This window comes from Nannobrachium achirus (assembly GCF_963921795.1).
Source record: "Nannobrachium achirus genome assembly, chromosome: 2".
Taxonomy (NCBI): Eukaryota; Metazoa; Chordata; class Actinopteri; order Myctophiformes; family Myctophidae; genus Nannobrachium; species Nannobrachium achirus.
The window spans coordinates 57,315,233-57,337,636 of NC_137811.1; the positions used below are offsets into that span (position 1 = coordinate 57,315,233).

Here is a 22,404-nt window from a genome sequence, read left to right on the forward strand (position 1 = left end):
CCCACTATGTGTGTGTGTGTGTGTGTGTGTGTGTGTGTGTGTGTGTGCGCTCCTTACCGTAGCCGTGCGAGCGCTTCATGTGGTGCTTCATGTTGCTCTTCTGCGTGAAGCGGATGCTGCAGACCTCACACTTGAAGGGCTTTTTGCCCGTGTGTTTGACGACGTGCACCTGCAGGGCGCTCTTCTGGTTGAAGGCCTTGTCGCACTGGAGACACTTGAAGGGCCGCTCACCTGGAAGACAAGAGTCAGAATTTACAACAGGGGGTCCTCAGAGTTACTACAGGGGGTCCTCCAAATCTATGAGTGATAGAAAGTTTTTCCCTCCTTTTTTTATATCATATAATATATTCATATCCATATTCCGTGAACTTTAGCCGAAAATAGACGATCTACAGGCGTTGTGAGCTTGTAGATCGACAAATTTTCGCCAAAGAGCTTTGGTGTAGAGGGGAAAAAGAGCAGACTAAGTAAAGAGTGAAAGGTCAACTGATGGGTGGAAACCTATGAAAAAGTTGTGGGGGTCCCTGCTTCATCTCTCTCTCAACTAAGGGGTCCGTGGCCTGAAAACGTTGAAGACCCCTGATTTACAACAAATGGTCCTGCTTGTGCAACCCTTGCCCAGACCAACATCTCTCCTTCCAGGGGTTCCCAAACCTTTCCAAGCCAGCTAGGGGACCCCCACATTAGAATGGCTTCAGCCCCTGAATCGCTAGCCACGTCCATTAAAAACAATATTCCGGCAAAGCGATTCAGGGTCTGGTGACGCTGTTGAATGCAGGGTTTTCTCGGTTGAAAATCGAACCGGCCCAATTGGGGATGGAGATGATCCGGTATGAACTAATCGCCCCCAAGTCCCACTTTGGCCACGCACCCATTTGAGAAAACGGTTGCACTGAAAGGGCTTTTCATGCTCATAATGTATTGAAACTAAATGAAAATTCAGGCTGAGCATCAGGCTACCCCCAAATAGCCATAAAAGAAAAAATAAATAGTGAAGATACAATCCACAAGTAAACAAATCCCGTTGTGCGCTTGTTGATCGTCGTTATTTTCTCTATTTTTGAAAATTTGTGTTGACATAAATGCCATGCCCGAAGTAGGGACACAAGGTTGATAACTGTTAAACGGTTAATTATAATTCAATAGATTTTTTTAGGTATTCTTTCCAATTGGCCCTGCAGCCCCCACTTTGAAAACCTGTCTTGTTCTACATCTGCTCATTATTCCAGCCGAGTATCATGAAAATCTCTCCGTCCGTTCTCAAGTTATCTTGCTAGCAAATAAATGTGCACACAAAGACAAGAATGATGACCCTGCTACACATTGCTGCAGGCAGGGCACGGTATAAATAGACCTAGTCAATCTGAGGGCTCACTCTGTAAACTGTAAGCTGGCTGTCAACTCACCGTTGTAAAAGCGAGGAGGAGGGGGTGGGGGGGTTGACAGAGAACTGTCTTAACGTCTTTGTACAGTAGGCTATACCATTCGTGTTTACTGGCGCTCAGTGGATACGCCATTCAAAAGGGAAAAGCAGTGGCCTGTAAACAGCCCTGTTTCACTCTTAATCACGGTAATGGTTCCATTTATTAAACAGCCCTTTCTCCGGAGCCAAAGGGGGCATGCCGGGTCTCTCCTGACAGAAAAACAAACCTTCCTTCTATAGAGCGATTCAGGCCAGCTATTCTAAACAGGAAAAATGTCTCCCGGACTTGTTTTCTATTTTGTGTGTGTGTGTGTGTGTGTGTGTGTGTGTGTGTGTGTGTGTGTGTGTGTGTGTGTGTGTGTGTGTAAGGATATGCCACGTTAAATCACTTATTCACACTCACCGTTGCCCTTTCCTGGGTGAAAGAGACCAAGCTTTAGGCCAGCTGACCTCCACATTCCCGTTCATAAAGACAACTTTTGCTACGCCACATTTACAATAGTTTTCCATTGTTGGACTCATCAATCCACAGACACTGGACAGAACATCGACGAAGACAAGTGTGGTGCATCTTAGAAATCGATCAGTGTCCTTAACAGAGTTCAGCATTTTCTCTGCGGCAACAAAAGTTATTCTTCAGTCAATGCTGCTTTAACCGGCACGTACCATAGATTTTTCCTATAGTTGTTGTCAAATACAGCCCAAATGGCATACAAGGTGATATGGGTTGGAAAGCTCAATGGAAACATCAGTGGCTACTGTATGTATATTTAAGAGCTGGTAGAGGGGTTTTGTAGCATTCACGTATGATCGACTCTGTAAACATGTTCCTGTGGGAAATCAATGAATAATACTAAGGGAGATTATGTGTGCAATTGGATTTATTTTTTTACCTAAGAGTGGCTCTAGAGGAAAGGCAGTTGGGGCACCAATAACAGCAGTGTTCATTCTCCAAGGAACAAGCATGCATGCACTCAACGAGTTTCATGGTAATCCACCCATTTGATTTTTCAAATACAGTATCTTGTGCGGAAATGAATCCTATCCTATCTACACACACGCACCCATTATCCCACGATTTTTGCAACCCATTTCTTTAACGCAGTGTCAACTGTCAAACATAATCCTGGGCGCTACACTCCCTCTGCCAACAGAGACCAGGATTACTGCATGTTTTTGTGAGGTTACCTACCCAAGGGGACACAGGGAGAACATACAAACTCCGCACAGAAAGGCTCTTTTGCCAGCCCCACATATGGTATGGCCACTGATGACACATGCCCCCAGCAAGCCAGGACCTTCTTGCTGTGAGGCGACAGCACTACTGTGCCACCGTGGACCCAAATGCATTTGGGTCCCCATCCGGAATCAATGGGGGGAAGTGTACCATTATAACATTTTTGTCTTAGTAATGCGACAAATAAAATAAAAATATATTATTGAACTCAAGTCTCCATGGCGTGAGTAATCAAAGAAAAAAAAAACATTTTGGGGATGAACTACTCCTTTAAACAAATGGCATCTCTCGTACCTAACTGCAACTGTAATACCAATAATGAAAGTAGCTATTTTACTTAATAATGAACACAATTTGTAAAATGATATACTGCTATACTGCTAGCTATAGCAGTGGCTGAGACGTCAGGAAGAAAAACAGAGCGAACATGTGCGCGAGTGTGCATGCCATCTGATCCGCGACTGGTTGCGGCCCTCATCAAGTCGCCTTTCATCCAATGCGGCCCTCACCCCAAAATGAGTTTGACACCCCTGCTCTAGGCTAAAGGATAATCATCCCTCCACCAACTTGCTAATTACAAAACCCCTGCTCCTCCGGCTTACGGGATGTAGTGGAACTAGCTGATCGCAGACACTGATGTTCACTGACTAATTTAATGAAGTGTAACTGGTAGCTTAGCTCAGTATAGTAGCTTGCCAAACACTGATCGATTATAGATAGATTGATAGATTACAGCTGCTAACCGCACGCTTTGAATTGTTTGGTGTTTGTATCTAACTGTTGCTGATAATGAAAATTGTGGAAGGTAGAAACAGTAGCCATACTAATCACAAATTCCTGCAGCAACACGTTGCAGTACTGTGGTCTAGTCAACAGGAATAATGAGCAGCCTAGATCAGGCATGTGGGGAGTTGGAGCAATATCGCTATGTTTAAGAAAATACTGCATGCTGTTCTGCTTATGCTGAGGTGAAGGGATTGGGGGGCTTATTAAAAAACTGCCAAAAGCAACTGCAAAAACATTACAATTCCTCAGCTAAATTCTAAACATAAAACCTAAACTATCTCCAGAGAAATATAGTTTGCGCTATTAGGGCTCCTGGCAGATGACTACTCTGGTTTTTATAACCCTTCCATATTAATTTTTTGCGCTGCTCTCAGCAATCGGTCCTTAGTGTGCTTGCATGTTTGTTTGTTTGTTTTGGTGGGAGTGATCAGAAGGTTACCCGAAAGAGATGATTAAATCTAGCCGAAATTGTAAAAGATCAAGGGCACAATCAACAGACACAGAACAAGAGCACCCCCAGTGCATTCCTTTGTTTATATAATTGGTATGCTTGTAGCCTTGACACATGCTGTGTGTGCATTGTTGAGTCAATGTTTTGCCAGCCAAGAGTGTCCCTGAGTCACTGAAATCAATTGGATATACATTGTAGATATGTGGTTAGGTACATCCAGTTTTGACTTCCATGATTTATACACACCTCACACTCTACAATACAAATATATGAGTTCTTCTCAGTTCAAGTTTGTGTTGTAGCTAACTTTTCCGTGGTAGAATCGATGAAGGGTTGTAAGTGTGTGTGTGTGTGTGTGTGTGTGTGTGTGTGTGTGTGTGTGTGTGTGTGTGTGTGCGTGTGCGTGCGTGCGTGCGTGTGTGTGTGCTTGCGTGCATGTGAACAACATAAACTGTGTTTCACTTTTTTTGTTTACACGCCTATGACATTATGACTATTTCTGCAGGAATCTCAAAGGGGCACATGCTCCAACCGACCTCCGAACTTTCTTTTCTAGAGGATGGGCGATCTCAGAAAAAAGGCTACTGCACTCCTGTACTGACTGCCCGAAGAATATTTGGACAGTGTGATTGGTCAGAAGTTGCGTGGGAGTCGGCTGGCTGAAGAGCGGTACTAGTCTCACAGGCCAACCTCCAGGAGGTACAAACACCTTTCAAATCCCACATAAACTGTGGAGAGAACGAGAACGATACGTGGAATTATTATTAATTATTATTATTATTAATTATGAATTAATATCTATCTATAAATGCGACAAATTATTATTATTAATTATTAATTAATATTATTATTAATTTGGAATAATTTTCCTGTCATTAGTAATGTGACAGATAACTGGAACTGTTGGAAAATGTTTTTATATTTATTTTGTAGTTATAAATGAGGGGCCACGTACATTATGAACTTTTTACTTAACAATATTTTCAACCATTTTTCTTTGACATTTTTAAGGGGGAAAAAAACAGCTAATTTAACGTTGAGGTGCCCACAAGGTTTAGGTGCCCACTGGGCCTGTATCCTAATGGCATATACTGTAGTCATTTTGAAGGAGCTTTTTATGACCCTGTTCAAGCCTTACCTGTGTGTGTGCGGTTGTGTCGCTCCAGCTGGCTGCGCTTGGCAAACGCCTTGTCACAGGAAGAGCAGTTGAAGACCCGAGGCTTCTGGGAGCTGGGGGAGGGGCCAGGCTGGTGGACACGCTCGTGCTCCTGGAAGAACAGCAGGAAGGCAAGGTAAATAGGAGGTAGGGACATCGCGTGACAACGGGGATACGCCATGTCCAGCCATGAAGCTCACCATGGGTGCCAGTATCGCGAGACTATCCACCGTTTCCTGTCTGTGAACCAAATCTCGCGATACTTCGGAGACAGAAACGATTAATATTTACTGTTATTATTATTATTTAATTATGCACATCGAAAAGCAAGTGATTGTAAAAATACCGTTGATATATTTTCTTTTATATTCCTGAACAGATTATATGACAAAGGTCTCAGTCGTTCATAAATAGTGTTTCTTCCAGGTTTGTTCATGAGCTGATCTAGCCGGCTCCATCATTCTGGCACCCAGGAGCGTCATGGCCGGTCCCGGCGGTCACATGGTTTCCCTTCCTTATATTTTAACTTCCTTGCAGGAAGGAAGGAAGGAAGGAAGTTTTAGAACTGTTTCCCAACCTGGGGTATGCCAAATACAGGAGTTGTTTATTTTAAAAATCCTAAATTATTCAAAAGTACATGCTTTTAACCAGTGGTGTGTTCATTTTTTTCTTTTTCTTTTTGAGGGTATAAGATAAGACAAGATAATTATTATTATTACGGTATTTGTTTATTTATTATTAATTATTCTCTTCCCACATGCACGCTACGCGCACATGCACGCCGGATCTCATGCATGGTCACTGAATTAAATAACTGCTCTATTGTTGAGTAGTTAATTTGTGAATTACTTCAAAACTCGGTCAGCAGTCTCAAGACAACAGCTACAGATAAGCCTTCACCTAAGATGCCACATGTTGCATTCAGTCAAACAAACACATACGAAGAAAAAACAAACAAAAAAAGACACACATTCATCTGCAAGGCAATCAGAAACTCAACAATCTCTGCCCTTATCAGCTGAGTGTAGTGACACAGAGCACCTGTCCCAATCTGATCCTTTACAAGCTCTGATGGATTGGAACACCACCAATTTGGTGCCAGCCAGGCAAAAAGTTACATTCTGATCCACCACAGAAAACAGGGAGCCTCTAAAGGGAAAACCTCTCAAACCACACTCTCTTTATACAACAGTTCATGTTTCACTTTGTGAGATTGAAACTTGTATTTGTTTATATATATTCTCTTATTATATTTTTTTATTGTTTGTCCAAAATTGCTGCTGCCTAAATAAGCACATTTTGTACCATGCTATTTATCCCTAGTTAACAGTTTGTGATTGAGGTAAACTTTGGTAGTCTTTGTGCAAATTATTAGACAATGTAATTTTTGACCAGATGGTGATTTTTAGTACTAATACATTTTTCTGCCTCTAATTCATCCGGATGAGAGACTAGAGCTTACTCATCAGCAAAGTGGAACGGGGGGGGGGGGGGGGGGGGGGGTAATGAAAATCGTGTAACTTGTGTTTTCCATGAAAAAAAACTAAAATATAACTCTATGAAACTCACTGAACATTGAAAACAAAGAGACCTCAAAGGTGTCTCTTTCTGTGCTCGCCCTGCCACCACCCTTCGATTGTATGACCTACGGTTCAAGAGTTATAAGCCAAACATAAAGCAACCTATTATAGCAATTTGGGGTGGCGGTTCTGCATTGCCTATTGGGAGTTTATGTGAAAAGATTCACAGCAATCAGACACTACATTCACTACTTTGAAATAGTAGCCAATCAGAATGGAATCTGACAAATCTAACAGATACATCTCCATGGCTACAGAGATGATGTGGAGATGTGCACCGATTTTGTTTTTTGGACCAAATGATGAGTAGGAGTAGTACTTCAGTTCTGTGATCTACTGAGCAGCCTAGAGCGGGCAAGTTTGTATACAAGTTGGTATAATTTTCCAATATGTATTCATATGAAAACACTGCTTATTCTGTCAAGTGTTTTGTTTCTGTTGAGGTGGTGACAAAATTCAAAACAAAACTGAAACCATCTCCATGTCATTGCTCAGCTCCATAAAGCATGTTTGTTTATGCCAGCGGGTTCATGTGTGCATGTTCTCTGACAGCACATTGCCAGACACAAATGCAAATGATAGAGAACAGTTTGTAGTAACAATCCTATCCTACAGTCAGTCCCACTCTCTGTTCCGCAATTTCCTCCTCAGTCGATACAACAGAGCAGAGCTGTGCGATTTCATGGCAATTGTAAAATAGGTGGAGTGACGTCCAGAGTGGAAGTTGTGAAAGATGTGATTCACAGCTTCCTGCGCCTGGTATGTGTGGATGTATGTGTGACTAGTATGATAAGAGCCATCAACAACAACGTGGAGGCAGCAAAGGTGGCTACATGGCTATGGCTGAAATGGGGTGACCGGCATGGTCAGTAGAATGCCACTTGGACACAGGGAGAGGCTTGATCAACCTCCATCGGGCCACCTGGGTGCTGTTGTGAGCAGTGTTGCAATGTGATTCAATGTCAGTGACGTTCCCGCGCATACATGTTCTCGCGACGCGTGATGTGACTGCATAAGACTAGTAAACGTCTTTGACTACTTTACAAGAAGTAGGATACTGTAGCAGTACTGTCTGTTGCCAAGATGCCCCATGTATATGTATGTGAGGACGACGTACACATACCCTCACCTAAACCTGTTATGCTAAGTATAAGTAGCCACGGTACTTTAGCCAGCCCAGGGTACTTGGCTCACGAAGTGAGTGGAACTCATCCTCGCGTGCCCGCGTGTGCACATTCGTGCATGTGCGTGCGCATGAGAGTCGTGATACAAAGGTGGAAAAAGATATGGGGCGGTGACTACCCGTGTGACCGGACCATTGCATCACTGATTGTGAGAAACACCCAAGGACTCCAGGATACAACAGTGATTATGTGTCCAAGTTTGAGCATCAAAGGAAGTATGAGAAACTGTAGGCTCTGCAGGGATGCATGCTTGACAGTTATGCATGGATGCATGAGTGGTTGACTAGCAGGGAACTAGAAAAGTGCACCCACCAGGTCGGGTTGCCAACCTAGGGCCGGCAAAATTTGGAAGGCAGGCAATCCTAGCTAATTGGAATCCGCAAAATCGGATTGATTAATCTTGATCACATGACTCCAGAGATAATATGTACCGTTTTTTTGTGAGTGTCAGACAAAGTTTGTGGGAGCAGTAGCATTTCAAGTAAGGCCGATGCACACCTCAAAGGCTTGTGACAGGTGCAAGGTCCAAATGTTCAGAAATGCTTTGATATCAGATCAAAGAAAGAGGTCCCGCATGGCGCACACTGTCTGGAGCTTGCAAAATAGATTTTTATTCAGTCGACGATTAGTTCTTTAGACTTTCATCAGGACAAACATGAGTAGTTGCGAAAAGTCTGTTTTGAAGAAAATGTGAAATGGTGGTAAAAAGGAGTCTTGCACAAATAGGGCCTATTATGTGGAGTTGCGTCATGATCCATTGAATCCCGGGATTGATTGATTCAAGAGTTCAAGAGCCAAAATGTGAAGCGGGCTGTTATAGTGCCACCATTGATTGAAAGTCAATCTTAGCCAATCAGAAAGGAATACGAAAAATCTGGCAGATGCAGTGCATCATGACCACATGTACCGATCGACCACATGTACCGATCACATGATGTGCACTGATTTGTGTGAGTTTTGGACAAAATCTAGGACTAGTAGCAAAAAGCGTGTTTTGAAGAAAACATAAAATGGCAGACACTCTTGTCAGGCAGAAATGTAGGGTTGCATCATGATCCAAGGAATACAAATTTTGTCAGTCTTTATGATGGTTGTATTCCATTGGATATCCTTCTCCCAAACCTTGCTGCTGTGCTTGCGCATTATTGTACTTCACCCTGCAGATATGGAAGTCTCTCGTTTCAATTTGTCTCACCCCTATTGTGAAACTATCAACACTTCCTAACCCACTTACTTGTGAGTTACGTTGATGAAAAAACATGATCATTAAAAGTTAGATATTATTCTCTCTAATCAAGAAAGTAATGGTTTTCTTTGCCATAATAGGCGAACAAAATGACTATCCACAGGCCAAAACAACATTGTGGTCTCCAGCTAATGAGGACCATGGGGACAGAGAGGACATGATGGCTCTTTCACACACTCTCGCCACTATGTCCCACGAGCAATTAAGTGTGTCAATTAGAGAAGAGCTAAACAGCGAAGTGTGAAATGGCTGGCAGGGACATGGGTTCAAATATTTTTCCAGTAAGTGAAAAGACGAGAAAGTGGGAATTGGGCAGCTACAGTACAAGCTTTAGTTAGAGGTGTCCATAGGCATCAAATTGGTTTCAATACCAGATGCAGATGGTCCCAAATGATCCAGCGGAACACATCATTCTGATAATGAGCTGACAATGTTTATGGGCATGATGCCTGCAGACCAAGGGAGTGGAGAATGGACAAAATTAGATGCGTCAATAAGCCACAGAGTCAGCATATTTTGGCAATAAAACTCAAGATCCATAGCGTATATATTCTGCTCTGGGAATTATCCAATGGCAAACAGGAAGCATTATTCTCCAACGCATCCAGAGGCGCTCCTCTTGCCCTCCTTGTGTGTCCCTCTTTGCTCTCTGTCACTTATTCCCAGACTAACTTTGCCGCTGCATGCAATCGACCTCACATGAATACGAAAAAGCCAACGCATTTTACTTATTTATTTTTGAGATACAAGTGGAAGGCAGCATGATGGCATGAACCAAAACATTAAGTCAACACTGTCCCCTCTTGTTCTCCTAGTGTGCACAGTGCTGGAACATGGTGCAATGGACTGTTAACCCAATGAGTGCCCCGGGCCACAAGGTGCCGCTAGAGTGCCAGAAATATCTCTATAGGCCTTCGCTCTAGCTTCCGTCGACACTGCCCGTAGTGCCTTGGGATTTCACTCCAGCCACTGTTATGTATGACGAGAGGAGGAAGTTAGCTAACACTTAGCCATTAGCGTCTTTATTTTTTAGAAGCCCGATCTAAAGCTATTTCAGTCGCAAAAAAACTTTGTCTTTGGTCTGGGAACACAATTCAGAGAAAATGCTCTCTAAAGATGTGACTTTGTATTGGATTCGGCGGCGCGATGCGGCGGCGTTGCCCGATTACGGCCCGTGGATGGCCGAGTCTCGGCCCCGGCCATGGATGGAAATTTAGACCGGGGCCTAAATTTCCATCCATGAGGCCTCCGATTAATTAAGTCATTTTATTAAATATCCCGGACTAGATCGGGATAGGCACCCCGGAATACGTCGCGCCGCCGACAGTATAGATTGAGTTTTTTTGGGGGGGCTCTAAACTTTATTTTAAACCATTTTCAATGGAATAAATCGTCAGACCATCTAGCATCACTCGTTGGAAAGCGTAGGACGACCCAGGACCACCCACATCTCTACAAGCAGCTCAGGGTATGGAAAATAGCAAAAAGAATATTGTATTGGATTGAAAATATCCCGAACTTGTTCGGGATAGGCACAAGAAGGGTTAACAATGCTCTGCCCCTCTCTCTCTTTGTGTGCAACTTTATATAATACAATATAAGCCTAAAAATACATCTTTGTTTTTTTAACTCACTGAAAGAACAACTAGTCATTATTCCCTATAGTCTATAATTTCCAAGGCTGATGTCAGACTCAGGAGGTAGAGTTGATTTATGGCCCTAATGAAGTCCATCGATTTCTCTTGCCCTAAATACATTGCACCAGCTTGTCCAAAAGCTGGTACGGGTCATAAGAACACATGATAAAGCTCACTGTGACTGAATACTCTCCTTTACTCCATTAAAATCCTTTGTTGCGGCCTGGATCGCTGACGTAACGGTCCAGGCACCTAGGCCTGACAGCGTGTCGCAGGTTCGACTCCCGATCCCCACAACTTTTGCTGAGTGAAACCCAACCATCTCTCTCCCCATTTCCAGTCAATCTACTGTAATCTATAAATAAAGGCAGAAAAAGCACAAAAAAAATCATAATCCACTGATATACAGTAGCAACATAAATATGTTGAATCGGCCTCAGGTCTTAATGGATTAATTGATGTAGAAGTTGTAGAAGTGACAGGTTCAATTGTGCTACACAGAATGACCACAGGATTGTTGACGCAACGAGATCTTTCTTTCCATGAGCTATATCTAACATTGCACCTTACCATGCTGTGGTATTAACTGGTATTAAAACAATTAAAATATAGCTGGAGAGAATCTTTCAGCAGAGAGAGCAGATGCAGTGACATTGGCTCAACCCCAGTGTGGCTGGTTTATCCTGTGTACATCGATTATCTTGATGCCCAACAGGTGTGTAGTTGTGCATCAAGAGCCCAATGCCATCAAGAGCACTTGAGCCCAATGCCAGATGTTTGGCTCACTATTAGAGATTTATTGTAAAAAAAAAAATAGATTCAATCAATTTGAAAAACGTTTGAATCGATTAAAGTCTCTAAGAACATTTATCTTCTAAGCAAATAAATATACTAATTACTAACTACTTGGCCGAAGTACCCCATGAGTTTCTGCAACTTTATTTTCATTTTCTGAAGCACATTTATAACTCTGGTGATGTCTATGACATCTGACATCATACCCTTTTATGCCCATACATGGAGATCCCTGTCTGTAGAACCAGCCACACAGATATGGGCTGTCTTGGCCATATATGAATTCTGTTAGTGTGGTATGTGGCCGATGTGGCCTCCACCTCCATATATGGGCATTCCCATATGAAGTCCTGTTAGATAATATGAGCTTAATACTGATGACATCAGGGAACTCCATTTATGGGCATAAAAGGGATTCTGTTTGTGTGACATCACAGTGAAGCCAGAGAGTGACAGCCAGAGCGACAAACCCATAGAAGCACAGTGTCAGGCGTGACAGACAGACAGACAGAGATACATACAGACAAGCTGTGACTGTTCACATACTAATCAACTTGTGTGTGTGTGTGTGTGTGTGTGTGTGTGTGTGTGTGTGTGTGTGTGTGTGTGTCTGGCTGCAGTATACCTTCAGATGTGTGGCTCTCTTAAAGGCCTTGCTGCAGACCCTGCACACGTGGCAGCGGTCCTTGCCATGCGCCTGCTTGCAGTGGCGTCGCAGTGTGTTGGCATTGTGGCACACCTGGTTACAGTAGAAACACTGGTTCCTGTTCTGAACGTCTGCCTGGCCCTCGTTCACTCCCACACAGTGGCCATCCTCCATCATCTGGTTGGCGCGCACACACACACACACACACACACACACACACACACACACTCTCACACACACTCTCACACACACACACACACACACACACACACACACACACACACACACACACACACACACACACACACACACACACACACACACACACACACACACACACACACACACACACACACACACACACACACACACACAATATCGTTGCTGTTGGGCAGAAACCTTGTGTCTTCTCCATATTTCAAAATGAATGATCTACTTGCTTACTACAGTGTCACACAAAAGTGGCAAAGATACGTGATCTACAAGCTCACAACATGTCGCGGTGTGGCGCTTTGTGACCATTTTCCTGGTCCCCACACACACACCTACCGTGTATCCATTATTAGGTGCTCCATTATGATGGCTGACCAGTATGACCTGCTGGCCAGAGTTGGCTGGTTGGCCTTGGAGACCCTGGTCATTCAGAACTGCAGGGTATGTCTGACCCTGCAAAGAAAACATACCGTTCGTTAGCATCTACAGTAAGCTCTGTCTGTCTGTCTGTCTGTCTGTCTGTCTGTCTGTCTGTCTGTCTGTCTGTCTGTGTGTGTCTGTGTCTGTGTGTGTCTGTGTCTGTGTGTGTGTGTGTGTGTGTGTGTGTGTGTGTGTGTGTGTGTGTGTGTGCTTGTATTGTTATATTTCAGCGGATCAAACGCCCCGCGAGTGTTACGATACTTTTCGTACACTCACAAGACATTGTTTTTTTGGTTTGTCAGGGCTGGAACGGTCGACTTTAAGTGATTAAAAATGTTTTTTAGAGTTAGGAAAGGATTCAGGTTGGAGTTGGGGTTAGAGCCATAACTGATTTATAATTAGTTGCACGAAGACTAGAATCTTTATGTCCTTAAAAGTATAGTTAGCAATCCAATCTGTGTGTGTGTGTGTGTGTGTGTGTGTGTGTGTGTGTGTGTGTGTGTGTGTGTGTGTGTGTGTGTGTGTGTGAGAGAGAGAGAGTGTGAGCGTGTGCATGTAATGCAAGTACCTGTGTATTGAGGTTGAGTGTTACACCATCCAGCATGCCCTGTGCGTCTGCCAGGGTTAAGGTCACACTGCCGTCACTGGCCACGCCCCCCGGTGACATCACCAGGCTCTGGGACATGGCCGCGTGAGACAGACTGGTGCTGGACGGCAGGCTGGTCACTGGTGGAGGGGAACAAAACAAAGGGCACAATCAGCTCTATATTGTCATCTCAGGTTAACAGGTGTAAAGAAGTGGGTTTATGTGCGCGCTCCATCATTTTGAAGTATTCCATGAAGTATCCCATGACTACAAATCCCAGAATACAACCGGAAATTACATCATCCCAAAATGTTCCGCTCCGCCGGCTCCATGTTAATAACAAATGTATCTCAGATTGTTTTCTATGCTGATGATACCCAGCTGGCTCCCGGTTGTTTTTAGGATTGATTTTGAAATTGAGTGAAAGAAACTATTGAGGGGCTCGCTCTTAATTTTTGTAGTTATAGAGGACAATTATAATGTATTAAGGCATATTTGGCTTATTAGCCAGGGATCCTTTTAAGTGTTGTGTGCTGTCCATGGTTTGGTTACAGTTTTAAAACCAGTTTTGATGAGTAAAGTTTAGTGAAGATCTTGTAACAGCCTTCTCAGTCCTCATGGTTACTTTTTCGAGTGACAATAAATCAATGGGGATTTACTTTACAGTAGTATTAGACTAGATTTTGGCTGTAATCGATTCTGAAATCAAATTTGGAGACTCGAATATTCGTAAACTCCACGTTATGACGCGGGACAGACGGTCCAATTTCGCGTCTGTCCCGCGAGATGCGGGACAGGTGGTCACTCTAGCCTCAATACCAACCATGATTTCGCCAAAAGTTGCTGGCCAAACTTTTACCCAGGTACGGTAAGCGTTGGCAATGTTCTCAAACATAAACTTTAATCAAATTATAGTTGTTCAAACGGATGAGTACATCTTGCACTTTTTGGAAAAAATACCAGTCAAAACATCCGTAATTGGTGGGCTAGGACTCTCCAAATTTGGGATCAGACCCAGAAGTCTGGCATCGGTCAGGCTCCAGTTCTGAGTGTCTGCCTGTTTTGAGCCAGAGATGTTTTCCACTCGAGTTGAGAGGAGAAGAGTAATGAAGAGAGATGGGTGCATAAATTTGATTAAGCCACTATGTGACGAGTGAGCCAATTGAGCCTCTCCTGGAGCAAATTGGCACTGTCGGCTGGAGATCTCGTACGTCCATAGCTACTACTTCTAAAAGTACCTGTGTCAGTGTTGCCGGAGTTTGCGAGAGAAATAAGGTCTATGAAAACAAGCCCAAAAGAAGCGACTAGGCCACATGAGCATTCTAAACCTATACAAATTGGATATTTGATAGCTGATCTACAAGTCGATCTACAAGCTCAACGTGTTACAATGCGATGCGTACTGAGCTTGAAGATCTATTTAAAACAAGTTATTTAAAACATTTTCAACATTCTAACACCACAAATCTGGTATGGGTAGTCCCGGGCACGAAATATTGACATGAAAACATTTGAGAACCACTGGTTTAAACAACATGAGGAAACAAACCACCAATATTTGCAAGCAACTTTACAGAAAAACTATCCCCAAGTCGCTTATAATAAGCAGACCTGACCTGTGTTACAAAGGATCCAATTAGTTCTTTTTATTAGTTAAACAATATTAATAAAACACACACACACACACACACACACACACACACACACACACACACACACACACACACACACACACACACACACACACACACACACACACACACACACACACACACACACACACACACACACACACACACACACACACTTGTTCATGTTTTTGTATAAAATAGTGACTTTGTACGTCAAAGTATAGGCCTATAGGGCATTCATCTACACAAACAAAATATATATATGGAGATACAACGTTTCTGCCCAACACCAACGAAAGCATATCTGCGCGTCTGACACTTCGCGTCTCTTGTTGCAGATTGGTCGAGAGGCTGCAATTTACACACACACACACACACACACACACACACACACACACACACACACACACACACACACACACACACACACACACACACACACACACACACACACACACACACACACACACACACACACACACACACACACACACTCGTCCAGCTAACAATGGCCATTTGGCTGTTCCTGTAATTAATGTGGGTTCCTCAGATGTTGGGTTGGAGCCGCAGACACGGCTGGGGTAGTGGCCGGGGAGGGTGTTTCTGTTTGTTTTGAGCCAGTGGGTCCACAGGAAGAGCAGGTTATGATTAGGGGAGCAGCACAGATCACGAGGAGACTAGGGAGCTGTCCCCCGAGATCACTGCACTGCGCTTCCGGGGCTTTTCAAAGGAGCAGGCAAGACAAGCCAGATAACTTAAGGTGTTGACACTAAGGATTTCCCACCTGCCCCTGGCAGGTAAATAAAACTTTCGGGCAGGTGGAGTTTGCTTTCAGGTTGCCCGACCGGGCAAGTGCTTGTTTGAGAGGGGACGCAACTGTCAAAAAAAATAAAAGAAGAAGTGTGAACCCATAATCATACTCATAGCTATGAAGGTTTGTCATCAAAATGTAGGTATGACATATCTTTCGCACACTGCCCCAAGTGTAAAAAAGAAAGCGTTTAATTGAACGCTAATTACATTTTATCTGTCATTTTTATAATGGACGTTTACTTTTCGGGCAAGTGGGTACCGAAGAGGTACCGAAGGATTCCGCCCAGTCAGTATGAGGAAGTTAAAATTCACATCAAGAAGTAGTTGGAGCAGAAAGTGATTAGGGAGAGTAGTAGCCTGTACACATCGCCATTGGTGATCGTAAAGAAGGATGGCTCGATTTGGTTGTGTGTAGATTATAGGCTAACGCTGGACTGCGATCTACCCATGCATACTACACAAACACACACAAATAAATAAGTATAAATAATGCCCTATTTTATATGACAGTGTTGTGCAAAACAAAAGTAGTGGAAAATGCTTTGCATTGTAACACTTTGGTGAGCTTGTAGATTTGATACTTTTGAAATGTTTGTATGTTGAAAATATTTTCCAATAATGATGATATGGCCAGAGTAATGTCTCCAGCTTTAAAGTGAAAACGTCAGTCTGTGGGTTTTGTAAATATCTTGTGTATTTGTGTATTTTGCTTGGCGGGGGTCTTATACAAGACCAGTAGTCCAAGTGCCTCTAAACTTGGCACAATGGGTCTGGCTACTTTTGCCCCTCTTAATTTGCCTACAATCTGTTGAATTTGTATAACAAACACACAACACATTTACATAACAAAAAATCTCAAATAATCTTTGACCTTAGTGGTGAAAATGCACAATGGAATGTAAAAATTATACTTTATATATTCAAATAACGAACGAGGCTAGCAAGTGTCAAGAGGAAGCCAAGCCACAGAGGCGGCTGTGGCAACAACTTGCCACAGTAATGGTTTTGGACATACAGGGTTTCTGCCCAACAGCAACTACTGTGTAGACCAGGGGTGGGCAACTTTGATGATGGCGAGGGCCACTACATTTCCACCTTCACTCCAGAGGGCCACATTACATATTGCTACGTCCTATTTTGTAATTCTAGTATCTCATTCAATAGAAGCAAAAATAGCAGATCTACAAGCTCAAAACGCATCGCGCTGCGATGCGTTTTGAGCTCATAGATCGTCTATTTTTGCTTCTTTTGAATTGGAATCCTGAATAATTTTTTCGTTGTTTTTGAATTGGAATCCTGATTTTTTTTTATTTTTTTATCTAATTTCAAATGCATTTAGTTATATAGTCATGTTAACTTTATGAACCTAAATACAAATACATTGGACATTAAAAAAATACATTTTAATACTACTATACTAGTCATTAACTCATCTGCCGCCCAGCACGTTTATAAACGTTCCATTAAACCCAGCTATCTACCGCCCAACACGTTTATGAACGTGCTATCGTCTTTTCATTGTTTTACAGTTGATGGTGCTCTCCCGCTGCCTGTGACTTAATACAGTAGGGAAACATCAAAGGGAACCAGGTCATTCACGTGAATGAAGAAAAAAGGTCAAAAAACTGCATTGAAACACATGTTATCAGACAATCCAAAATAACAGATTGAGAGAGAGGCAACAACAACCACTCTAGCAGTTTGGGAGACACAATGCAGAAACACAAGCCAGCAGAGAGAGGAAAAAGGAAAAAAAAAAAAAAAAGAGGATCGGCTTGGTTGAGATTTGAATATAGGATATTTATAGTTAGAGTTAGAGTTTAGATAGTTGATTGATAGCCTAGAGATGGCAGTAGAATTCGTTTAGATTTGAGTGTATTTAGGTGAAGAAAGTTTTATAGTGGGAGAGAGGTGGAGAGGAGACGCTGTCTCCGTGAAAACAGAGGGGAGGGGAGGAATGGATCACACACACACACACACACACACACACACACACGCCTACCTCTCATTTCCTCCTTCTCTCCTGATGGCTCGTAAAAGATTCAAGCATCATGTTATCCATTGATTGATTTAAACAGAATGAGTAAGTCCACAAACGCCGGCCCATCCGCCATGTAAAAGAGTATAGATCCAGTCAGTAAACAAAGGTGCATCCACTCACTGCTAGTAATGTGCTGCCCAGAGTGCACCGATGCACCCCCCCCATCTGTCCCCCATGAGAAAACATCTCTGTTCCAGTGGTGTGTGTGCGGTGAAAATAGCCGATCCTCAAACTCAGCGATGCGCCCCCCCCCCCTCCTCCTCCTCCTCCTGTCCTCCTCCTGTCCTCCTGTCCTGTATGCAGACTCTGCACTCCACCAAACTTTCGTCAGCTTCGAAAAAGTTACACGATCGTGTGTGTGTGTGTGTGTGTGTGTGTGTGTGTGTGTAAGCAATTGGTTTCATTTACCCTAAAATGACATGGTTTCATTATCTGAGAAATCACGTGACCTTCCTTGTTGCTTGAGACATGCGCATGCGCGTGCATGTGTGTGAGTGTGAGCGTGTGTGCGTGTGTGTTGAGTGAGCACACAGTACCACAGCGCCATCTATTGGCTTGAAACTAAATAAGAGACGTATTCATGCTGGTTTCATAAAAAGGCTTTTTTTAGGCTTTTTTATTCAAATTAGCCCATGTTGGGCCAGTACAGTAGTCACTTAAAAAATCAGGGAAAAATCAGAAAACAACATTTAAACCCCATGTATTTATTGGTAAAAGTATATTTCTTCATCTTTCCATCGGTATACTCCATTTGTTCATAGCTAAGAAACACATTTTTTAAATATTCATTGAAAAGGAGTCAAAATGCTCCAAAACCCTGACATGTTTTGGAAGAGTTTAATTAAAAACGTGGGGCAGGCAATGTGTTAAGCTACTAATATAGACTGACGCAATTAAAGCAGGTCATGTTTGGAATTGTAACAGCTGAAATCAGTAATATATCAGTATTCCAGTATTAACTTGTGGGCCGCATTAAGTGAAGGTGGGGGCCGCATGTTGCCCCCGGGCCGCCAGTTGCCCATGTATGGTGTAGACGGTAGGCCTATATACACTGTTACTAACCTGTCATGCCATTGTTGGAGGGGCTCTGAGGTAGGAGGTGGTCGTTGCTGATGGTCAGAGTGGCGTTGGCAGTCTGGGTGTTGAGCGGCGATGCCAGCCTCATACCGCCACTCATCTCTGCACCACTAGAGGCGCTGTGCTGGGGGAGTAGATCCTGACCTGCATACGAATGAGGGAAGGAAAGAATTAAACCAGGAATAAATCAAGGAAAAGGTAACTGTAGCTGGGGCAAGATAGCAGCGGCCATCTGTGGATAAATCTGTCAAGATTAAGACTTGTTCCAAAGGAGGTCCAAGGTCCATCGCTGTAGCTTTGTTGATGTTGCCTGGTACTGAGATACTGAGACTTTTGCTCTCATGCTGACAACAAAACAAAACAAAACGAAAGCACGAAGGCCACGAAGGAGACAGATTTAAATCTCTGAATAATAGGCTCTGTATCTTGACAGTCTGACAACATAATTTAGATTCGAGTGAAGTCGAGGCTATACAAAACCCACAGAAATGTGTGGTGACAGTTCCAGACCAGCACACAGGTAGACGTTGCAAAGCAGAGTCCGAGCCAATGTGAGATTTAAGACCAGCTAAAATGGCTTTTTGCGACCGTACCGTTACATATTGTTGCTGTCGGACATAAACCTTGTATCTCAAATTTTGTATGTTAAGTTGTAAATTTATGTAAAAAATGTAAGTTCCCAGTCAAGGCTTTATTATAGATTAATGTTTCGACACTAGGAGCTATATTTTCGTCCATGCCTCCTTACTCCTTATCCCTGAACTTCTTTACTTTTTTAACTATTTTGAAATACATTTTAAAATACTTCAAATAGACGATCTATATCGACACGTTGTGAGCTTTAGATAAGCTATTTGAAATATTTAAAAATGTTTTTCAAAATAGTAAAAAATGCCAAAATAGCTTAGGGATAAGGGGTAAGGCATGGACAAAAATAGAACCCTAGGTCTTCTATGTTTCTTGTTTCTTTAATCTAATTCATTATACAAGAGTAATAAAGTAGTAAAAATTGCTTATCGACTAAAAAAATAAAAAGTTACAAAATAAAAAGGAACCGGTTTGGAGAGGTTTTCACCCAACAGCGACAATATTTGCTAGTTAGACAGGGCTGGGCATGTCTCAGCCAATCACAGCGATGGGGCAGTAGGGGCAGTGCTGAACCACCAAAGCATTTCCAATCTCCACACAGCCTGCAGTGGAACGTCTTGTATCCAGCAATGCAGAAACAACTATAGCAAAAGGCTTATATATATATTTAAAACACACACACAAGTAAGACGCCTCAGGGCGACATGCAACCTCGCCCGTGGCCATCTGGTCAGTGATGTATATCAGACCAGTTACCCATATATGGAGACCCTTGCATGATAGTCAACAATGTTATGTCAAAACATGCTCATACTGTATATGGGCATTCCCAGATATGGATATTTTATATAAGTGATGTCAACCCATAGACTGTACAAATTTGTACACACACACACACACACACAGAGACAAGCTGTGACATTTCTCACGGTAAACTGCGACCTTTGGTCGCAATTAAACATCCAAAAAGGTAAGATTGCGGAAGTTAAGGAATGAGACGACAGATGAAAAATGAGTCTCTGACGTTTACTTACAAACAATTGCATCAAACAAACACAGGTACAGGCACTTCCATATATACTACCTTCCTATCTCCCATTACCCCCCCCCCCCCCCATCCATTCTGAGGTGAGATAACCCCACCTAGTGTCCAGATGTCCAACACACATTTTGTCAACCCTGTTACCAACATTTAAATTACTTTTTGAACATGTTTCAAAAACATATTTAGAACAAATGTCATACAATATGTTACAATCAGTGTTTGTCAAATGAAAATATTGACAAGTTGTACTTTTCCTCACAGAACAACCTGCATTTTTTAATTGATACCCCTACAGCACCTTATTTTTTAAGAAAAAGTTACCAAAACAACATATTTTATATTACAACATTGTTTGTGGATTACTGGTCATGTTTAATTAACATGAGAGATGAATTGATTTTATGTTTGCCTTTTAATTTATTGAGTTATATTAGAATACAAGTTATAAAAGTAACAGGATAATTTGTAACAGGGATGACATAACAGGGTTGACTTAACATAGTATAGTAACAGTATTAACTAGGAATAACTATTGATTCATTGATTGATTGTAACAGGGGTGACAGCAACAGGGTTGACAAAAAAGGCTAAGATTAGTAATTCATTGCGACCATCAGGTCGCAAGTTACTAAGAAAACCTCCACCGGCTATCTGTCAGTCCCTCCGTCTGTCCGTCACGTCACGCCACGTCACACTTTTGGCCATATTCTTATCTCCGGCACCGTTGCCCCTATCCATGCCAAACTTTGCACACACACTCCTTGGCTGGCAAACCACAACCTCCGCCCCTGATTTCTCACATGCCCCTCTTCTAGCGCCACCATGAGGTTGCCGACCTGACGGTTGCTTACTGGTAGCTATGTGGTGTATGTAATGACACCACATGGTCATACATTCAGATTCCTAACATGATTATGTGTAAATGAAAACTATTGGAAAAACAACTGATAACTCCTAGTAAACAGGGTAACAGGATTGACTCGGGGTAATCGTCCCCCTTGTCAAACATAGTATGAGTAAGAATATATATATTCTTTTCTTTTTTTTCTCTCTCTACAATTCTAAACAAATAAAAACAAAATGTTCAAGAGTCATGAAAAGACACAGGCCATTTATGCATGAATCAGAATCTCAAATAACCCTATAAAACAGTAAAATAAAAATGTTATTGTCATGTCATGTCATGTCATGTCATGTCATGTTATGTTATGAAAACACATCAAGGCATTTAAATTATGATTTTTATAATTTTGTCTTTATTCAAATTTACAAATCGGTTTTGTTCTGAGGGACACAAAATTGCACGTTTTCGTAGAATGACCCCTCAGGGGAAGTGGAAAGGGAAGGGGTAGGGGCAGGGGGCCGTCTTTGCCAACGATGAGGCTTCGCCGGTGGAAAAGCAGAGGTGACAACTGACGGAGGGCATAGGACAGGGGCAGGCTTAGGTGGCCGGCCCCGGAGTGGGTCTCAAGCCAACTCCACCGGCTCCTCTGAGATTATACGAGCAGGCTTCAGCCGATCCGCTCTTTCCTACCCCCCCATGTCCACCACAAAGTTCTTGGGGCCCGCCTCGAGGACGCGGAAGGGCCCGTCATAAGAAGCCTGCACTGCACAGCCTGACAACATGGCTAATTGACAGGTCTCCCCTTCAGACACTTATGCGTGACTCTACCCTAAATAAGGCTTTAGGCACACACTTGGATTGTGAGCTGCAGTATTATTAGTCTAGGTTAACTATCTAAAACAAACGGCAGGGAGCCATCATGACATATGAATACATAACCGGCAGCCATCAGGTCCTTCAGGATGTAGGACTGGGGAAGGCAGTGATGTACAGGAACCGGAGCCA

The 22,404-nt window shown here is 42.8% G+C and overlaps 1 protein-coding gene across 1 annotated transcript in view; it reads right to left on the minus strand.

The window, feature by feature from the left end:
* znf236 (zinc finger protein 236) overlaps nucleotides 1–22,404 on the minus strand; it is a 149,882-nt gene that overhangs the window by 23,878 nt on the left and 103,600 nt on the right. The window contains exons 24-29 of the mRNA XM_080747343.1: nucleotides 18,908–19,066; nucleotides 13,343–13,500; nucleotides 12,691–12,807; nucleotides 12,121–12,318; nucleotides 5,036–5,165; nucleotides 58–231 (exon numbers count right to left, since the gene is read on the minus strand). Coding sequence (XP_080603469.1) covers nucleotides 58–231; nucleotides 5,036–5,165; nucleotides 12,121–12,318; nucleotides 12,691–12,807; nucleotides 13,343–13,500; nucleotides 18,908–19,066 — 936 coding nt within the window. The remainder of the gene's footprint in view (nucleotides 1–57; nucleotides 232–5,035; nucleotides 5,166–12,120; nucleotides 12,319–12,690; nucleotides 12,808–13,342; nucleotides 13,501–18,907; nucleotides 19,067–22,404) is intronic.